General features: G+C 34.2%; 1 protein-coding gene across 9 annotated transcripts in view; it reads right to left on the reverse strand.

Annotated features, from left to right (window-relative positions):
* The window catches only part of LOC117114152, a 36,145-nt gene extending 28,690 nt beyond the window's left edge, over positions 1 to 7,455 (reverse strand). The window contains exons 1-6 of one of the 9 annotated variants that reach the window (XM_033257716.1): positions 7,329 to 7,455; positions 4,314 to 4,362; positions 3,532 to 3,575; positions 2,832 to 3,004; positions 2,230 to 2,414; positions 1,436 to 1,544 (exon numbers count right to left, since the gene is read on the reverse strand). In XM_033257716.1, coding sequence (XP_033113607.1) covers positions 1,436 to 1,544; positions 2,230 to 2,414; positions 2,832 to 3,004; positions 3,532 to 3,575; positions 4,314 to 4,319 — 517 coding nt within the window. In that variant the 5' untranslated portion in view covers positions 4,320 to 4,362; positions 7,329 to 7,455. Of the gene's footprint in view, positions 1 to 1,435; positions 1,545 to 2,229; positions 2,415 to 2,831; positions 3,005 to 3,531; positions 3,576 to 4,313; positions 4,363 to 4,703; positions 4,803 to 6,462; positions 6,647 to 7,328 lie in introns of those variants that run through there. The other 8 variants (XM_033257715.1, XM_033257717.1, XM_033257713.1 and 5 more) reach the window with 8 other exon arrangements.
* Between the last annotated feature and the right edge of the window lie 692 nt (positions 7,456 to 8,147).

The following is an 8,147-nucleotide window of genomic DNA, read 5'->3' on the forward strand; positions in this document are numbered from 1 at the left end:
TCTCATGAATAAAATTTAGGCTTTTTGAGATTCGCGAAAGTTTAATGTCGCGAAAACGGCCGAAATCATCCATTCGCGAAAGTTTCTGGTTTACAGTATCTATTTGGCTAGGCCTATGTATGAAGAATACAGTATGTAAAAATATCAACTTTTTTACAGCTCAGTAGTTGATTCTGAAAAACTGTTTTTAAAAAAGTGATGTAGAAAAATGCCATCAAATGGGCTTAAAAAACTCTAAAACCCTGGAGCCCAATGGCGCTTCACCCCCTTGACCCCCGACCAGGGCTCTGCCCCTGGACCCCGATGGGGGGCCTAGGCAGCCTCCTAAATCCTCGGCCTATTTCAATTTACTCTCCTGTTACTTTCAAATTTCTCCTGCTACTCAAATTCATAAATAAACCCCTGTAACACCAAAGTGCATGGGTAGTAATAGCGTTAGCAAGTCAGCTATACATTCTCCACCACCACAATAAAAGTGTCACTTCAATTCCACGTGTCATGATTTTATAATCTCCTTAAATAAAGGTAAATACTTAAATTCAATGATAGCGACAACGCAGGCTTTTTCATAGTAGCTCTCTAATTTCAGTGCATTATCCTAACACCAAAAAAGTAAACTTATTTTCATGCCAGAGTAATTAATTTGTTATTATTATTATTATTATTTTTTTTTTTTTTTAGAAAAAAGTGGGCTCAGGGATACGCGACTGGTGGATAAATATAGTTTACGCAAGGGACTGCTAGTGTGAAATGTTCCATCTATTATCCTACAGTCAAAAACTGTACAGCTGTCAGCACTCTGTATAAATAATATCTGAAAATTATAACTAAAGTGCTCTTTTTAAGATGCACAGTAAAATCATAACCTCCCTACGGTGTGATTGGTCTCTGAGGAATGATAAGTACGGTAGGGGCTTAGAACCAATCAAAAAACGCCTTTTTTTTCAAGAAAACACAAGTGACATATATGCAGATAAGGAAACCAAAAATACACTTAAAAGCTAGTCGAGCTTTGTTTCACTTTGCATTAAATAATAATTATTGAAAAAAAAGTTAAGGCTTACACTAAGACATTTGTATTTAAATATGAAATTAAGAATTGTTTGAAATAATTTACTTATATGCAAACAAAATCCCTCAGTTGTGGAACCAGGAATCTGACTGCCGTTGTGGTGCATTTGGCGCATTTTCATTCTACCTGGACCATGATACATAACATACAGCGCTAGGTCTTATAATCATTACAAGAATGTGCTAAAAAAAAATGCGCCTGCAAAGGCAGTCAAGGCAACCCCTCTCACCAATAATTCGCTCGTTGGCACTGCCCAGAATTAAAATAGAAAAAAATTTGGGATTTCGACAAGTCTAATTGGGTTTAGGTAAGACCCTTTTAAACTTAACCATTGTTGAATGTCATGAAGGTTACTAAACTAACCTGGATTTTCAGGTGATCTTGTTGCCCCGGAAGATGTTGGACTAGCTTCTGCTGGTGGAAGTGGTGGCAGCAAAGTTACAAGTGGGTCTGGATTAGGATCTTGAGGCTTCTGTTAAGAGAAAACAAAAACAAAATGAAACCGCAACTGAATTCTTATTCAAGAGCGGCGCTAGAAATATGCGCTCCTCATGCTCGTTCCCATGTTACCTTTCATGTATTCCCGTAGTTCGGTAAGCATATCAAAGGTCCTTACTTTTTAGTTTATAAAGAAATGTCTTGATGTGTTTATTCATTTTAACACTGTACATTTTGAAACCCTGTTTCTCAAAGTGTTTCATTACACACAGGCTAATATTACACTCTCGAAAGCACCACTGCGTTTATTCAAGAGCGGTATTTAGCGGGGAAAAAATCAGTTTTGGTGTGGTGCTTATTTGAGATTGGCACTTATGTGAGCATTTACGGTAATCACTAAAGTAGTAATGCTGAATAAATCTTAAGCATTCAAAACATAAATTGTGAGATTAAAACCTATTTTCCACTAGACAAATTTATTTATTTGTGTGAACCAAAAGCGTCGGCTTATTCGCGTGCGCACTCACATTTCTATCACAGTTTTTCGCTTCAGCGAAATCAGTAGCTCGAACTGTTTCTACTTGCGAATACTTGCAAAGCGAAAAAATGCTCAACCAATCAGAGCTTAGTAGGCAAACTGACACTTTCGATTTGCACAAATAAATCTGCCTAGTGGAAAACAGCCTTTAAGAATAAAAAAAAATGTTTTTGGTCCTTACCAAGTTTGGGTAATCCTCTAAAAGTCTCAGCAATTCTTTAAACTTTTCATCGAAGGCCGACTCATCTGAGAAATTTACATACAAATGGCTTCCGAACATGGCTGCAACCCAGTCGTCAAATTTGTAAGAGTCCTCCATCTTTAAAGGAATGAACTTCCTCTTAAACTCTCTAATGCAGCTACCCTCTGAATTACAAAGGATTAGCCAAATATTTTAACTACATACAACAATAAAAATAACATAAAACTAAGTCTTTGCAAAATTCACCAAGTTTTGAAAAACTACTAATAAAAATACCGCTAACTCCCCCCCCCCCCACCACAAATCCGCCCCTGAGTAGTAGTAGTACAGTAGTAGTACAGTGGTGGTAGTAGTGGTAGTGACAATATTTATAATAATAATAATAACAATAATAATAATAACAATAACAATAATAATAATAACAATAACAATAAAAATAATAATAACAATAATAATAACAATAACAATAACAATAATAATAACAATAATAATAATAATAATAACAAAAATAATAATAATAATAAAAATAATAATAATAAAAATAATAATAATAATATTAATAATAATAATAATAATATTACCTGATTTGCAATTTTCACTTTCTTCATACTTCTTAGACAAGCAAACCAGGACAAGGTCAGCTTCTTTAACGGCTTTAGCCATTGTAGTGTAAATGAATCCTTTCATTTTCTCTACATCAATCCACACCCTGTAACCTAGTTGTCCCAACTTCTCTCTTATCTTTTTGACAATTCTAAAATGTAATTAATTTGTGAAAAAATAAAAAAACAAAAACAAAAAACAGCACAATAAAAGGTTGTCCACAAGAACCATTAAAGGCATATGCACCGTATTTATTTGAATAAACGCCCCGGTGCATTTACTGTTGAAAAGTCGTTTTTTTAAGGCAGTTTATAAATTCGAGAGAGGCGTTTATTTTTTTATTTTTTTATTTTTTGGTGTGAAATAGATACGTACTGTATAAACCCAAATAAAATCTCCTCAAGTTAATAATTTAAATATGTTACTGCAAATAAGCAAGTTAATTTCAAAATTATATTTTATGATTTTTTGTCAATTTCCAAGGACAATACATCTTTAATAATAATATATTAATGGCGATGATGATGATGATAATATGCAGTATTTTATAATTAAACAATAAATTTGTAACTATATTTTATAAAATATTTGATTTGATAATAATGATAATGATGATGATGATAAAAACAATAGTATTATTAAATTATATTTTTAGGAAGCTACTATTGATACACTTACGGTTGGTTGCCCCATTCGTAGCTTAACATGATATACCCTTGAGTCTGTAAAAGTTACAAATAAAAAGCATATTAACAGATAATTTCATTTGAAATTAAGAGTCTCTGGTAGTGCTGATTGCGATTCTGTCTCTAATTCTTGCTAAACCACTAGGCACTAGACAAGGACCTAGGGCTCATACAGGTCCGTAGCATGGGGGATGGGGGTGGGGTGTGAGCTAAGTGGGTTAGGATGAACCGGCCAAAAACTGGAGAAAGTCTGCATTTAAAAAGAAAAATTGATATTCGTAGATATATTTACAATGTTTTCCAAAGTATCAGAGATCATACAAGCCAAAGGGTCCACTTTCCACAGAACCTCCCACAAATTAAGTCACGCTACAGGCCTGCTCATAGGACTGCTGCTTACGATATGTTAGAATTAATCCCAAAATGATTATTTGTCATTTTTACGGTCATTTGTACACCACTCACAATAGGGATATTTAATCCAGCTAAATTTTAAAAAACTGGGAATAGACAATAAAAAAATAATGTTGGTGTCAAAAAGACAACCCATTCTTCAGACTTGTTCCAGTGGGGTCATTCTGCTTGCAAAGTGGTCCACTACTCTTCCATCTTGGTTCAGCCCTTAAATGTCTCTATCTATTTCCCTCCTAATTTTCTACCATTTCTCATCTTTCAGATATGCATCTTAATTACATCATTCTTCCTCTCATTTATTTGTATAATCATATAAATAGGCATTAGAATACGTTATAACTCTACTTTCATATAACTTACCGACATCGTTATGGTGATGAAATCGAATCAACCCTTTGACAGAATATATCTAAGTAAAAAATCAAAACAAATATATATATATATATATATATATATATATATATATATATATATACATGCTATATATATACATGTACATATATATTATAAATATACATATATATTACACATATATATAATATATCTAAGTAAAGATATACATACATATACATATACATGTACATATTTATGTATATATATATGTATATATATACAAATATATATATAAACAAAGTTCTGTATCTGTCTCAAAATAAAATATTTATTATACTAGTATTTTAATATATGCAGCAAATTTATTATATATATATATGTAGCTCTCTATACAATAATAATAATAGTAATCTCCACCCAGGTTTTTTTCAGCTACAAACAAAATAAAACAGCGAGCAACAAGATATATGGAATCCAATATGAAACACACTATTTATTAATACTACTGCTCACTCGATACTAACTACACTAAATCTATCAAAGCACACATCTCCAGGTTACTAACTCCAACCACAAAACCTACTTATCTACCAGTTGTCATGGAAACCTAGGCAATGTCTTAGATAATTCAAACAAAACCACAATGCTATACAGCAGCTGCAATACGCCTTTTTCACGAATCGGTAGACATCTTGAAGTGATGACAAACATTGCGAATCAGCGGTGCGTAACCAACAGAAATAAGATAAGCTTTTGGGCTGATTTTCTGACATCATGTTATTTAAAAAATCATAACTCCATAACGGGGCGTCGTATCCAAAAAGTGTTTCCACGAAAATGTTCTTAAAAGACCAGTCTACACCACTATATGATTGAAAAAAAATTGAAAAATTTTGTTGACCTCTGAAATCAAGATTGAAAAAGAAAAGCCTATCTTAGTAGTGTTATGATTTTTTAAATAACATGATGTCAAAAAATCCGCCCAAAAGCTTATCTTATTTCTGTTGGTTACGCACCGCTGATTCGCAATGTTTGTCATCACTTCAAGATGTCTACCGATTCGTGAAAAAGGCGTATTATACTATAGATGAAAATCCACTAAAGCTACAGCCTAAGATACAGTACTTAACTACTGTATATATAGCATATCACTACATTTACATATATATACATACTATATATATATATATATATATTTATTATACTAGTATTTTAATGATATATACAGCAAATTTAATTATATATATACATATATATATGTATATATATGTATATATATATAATTAAATTTGCTGCACATGACTGATAAGACTTGTTGGTTTTCCATTTTACCTTAGCCTAAATTTGTTCTTATTTTGTTCATCAATTTTTAAGCAATTTCAGCCTCAGTCTTGTTTTGAAATACAAAAGTGTAGCCTAAAGGCATTGAAACAGGTATGAAGTACAGGAATCTAAAACCCCCCAAAAGACTGCTATTCCGTTGTGGTGTGGGTTGGTTTACATGGTTGCACTTCAACAATAAAGCTAGTCTTAACTATAGAAAGCTTTTGAATATATTGGAATGAAGAGGTGGACTGGCCATATTATTTTGACCTTGACTGGATAATTCAGGATGAAGGTAAAAATAATACAGATTTATACCGCGCCTTTTGGCAAGGGATGCAAGGCGCTGGCGATGATCGGATTTCCGGGGGTGGGGGGTCCTACAAACCGTCAACAAGCGTTGTTGACAGTTGTTGACGCGTGTATATTAAAACGGGGCATTTTTCTGCAGTACCCAACGAATTTAATACTGTAGTCTTGTTGCTTGTGATTTCGATCACTTTTATGATAGTTTAATTTTTTTTTTTTAAGTAAAATTGTTAAATCTATGTAAGTGTTTTTTTCAACAGTTTCACATTATTGTTTACATATATTTTATTACGTTTTGATTCAACCTGTTAGTGGTACGTACGCGCAATTATACCGATACAGACTTTTTCTTTGGTAAGAATAGTTTGAAGAGTGATTGTAAGTTCACTGTTTGACATATACACTGCCCTTTATTGAAACGGAATCAAATCGTTAATACCTATCTGCTAGTTTAAACTATTTATGGATTCATCCCCACAAGGGTCACCTCATCTATAACTCATATCCTGCCTTCAAAAATAAAAACGCAACAGGTGTTACTTACCAATATGGCTAATTCGACGACGGCGCGAAACTATACTGATACAGTACTACAACAAATACAGTATAACCCGGCGACTAGATTACTAATAGAACCGAAAATTTCCGGAGCGCTATTTTTAACAATGCCCAATATTGCTCCTCTAATTGGATATTGATGGAGGATAGTGCTTTTGCGCGTCGTTGACATACCATCCGTGGCGTGTTGTTGAGGTGGCGCCAGTGGTCGTCAGATAATTGAAGCCTTTGAAACCTCTAAATTGTCATATGGTTCCGGGGGGGGGGGTTCATCGATCCTGCATGGGGTTGGAATAGGGGTAGCTGCTTTGCAGGTAATTGCCAGCTGCTATTTATTGGATCTAGAGATGCCATATTTTCCAAATTTGTTCACATTTTATTTATTCACTAAGGCCCACCATAGCGTTCCTGACATCAGGGTACAGGTATGAATTCAATATCCCGACTATATCAAGAAGAAGGACTTTCTCAGATGCGGGTCGATACTAGAAAATTTTTTTAGGATATGAGTTTATGTGTATATTATTACAGTACTACTCATATTGAATTGTTGCGCAATGAAATCAATTTACTAACTGCCATGTTAAAATTAAATTTGGGTTTCAATCCCTATATACAGAAAGATAAAGATAGAGACTAGAATGGACTATGAACTATTATAACACAATTACAAAAAAATATACAAGATTAACCCGTTCATGTTTGAAGCGATCCTGATCACCTAATCTTGCAACAAATGCAGTCGTTGAGACAATGAATTCCATCCACGATGGTAACCAGTTGGTCTAGAATTACTCAGAATTAAATGGTATAGAAAATACTATGAGAAATACAGAGAATTAGGTGGCTTACCCCGATTACAACCGTGGTTGGCTAATGCACACACATACGGTATGTATTATTTTAACCCCTGCTGATGATCCACAACGAAAGTAACAATAGGATATGCGAAATTGATTGAATGAGTCACCCTCTTTTATTTATTGCCGACTGTTTATTGTTTTATCATGGACCTATTTTATATTGGATCTAGTCAGTGGCGTAGAAAAATATTTTTCATTGAGGGGGATGATTGGCGTCGTAACAGGCGCGGGGGCGGGGGGAACTGCCCCTCCCCTGACGGTTTTTACCGGGTTGACCAAGCCGTCGTACCGGGCTGGGTAATAAGAGAAAAGAAATAGGGGAGGTTGAGGGAAAGAGAAAGAAGAGGAAAAGAAAAGGAAAGAAAAAGATAAGAGAAAAATAAAGACAAGAATAAAAAGGAAGATATCATAATGACCAGACTCACAACACTCTGTAACCCCTTCTCCACTTTAAAAACTGTCATAATTCCTTTGATCTATGCTGCCCGATGGCGTAACCACTGGGGAATAAGGTGAAAATATCTATCTTTGAAAAATCTTCCCCACCCCTTTATAAATGCCTTTTCATCCCCTGAAAGTCCCTAAAAACCTCAAATTTCGCGCGCATTTCTTGTTAGCATGGCCAAATTTCCCCTAAAAATTGCACATTTTAGGGAGTTTTGATCAATTCCAACGAAATTAACATTAAGAACACCGGGGGACAAGGGGAAAATATCCATCTTTGGAAAATCTCTCTCCACCCCTTGACAAATGCATCCTCTGAAAGTGCCTAAAATTCTCAAATTCTTTGCGCGCATTTCTTGTTACG

Source organism: Anneissia japonica, unplaced genomic scaffold (genome assembly GCF_011630105.1).
Source record: "Anneissia japonica isolate Jap-2015-1 unplaced genomic scaffold, ASM1163010v1 scaffold287840_len1291095_cov163, whole genome shotgun sequence".
Classification (NCBI taxonomy): Eukaryota; Metazoa; Echinodermata; class Crinoidea; order Comatulida; family Comatulidae; genus Anneissia; species Anneissia japonica.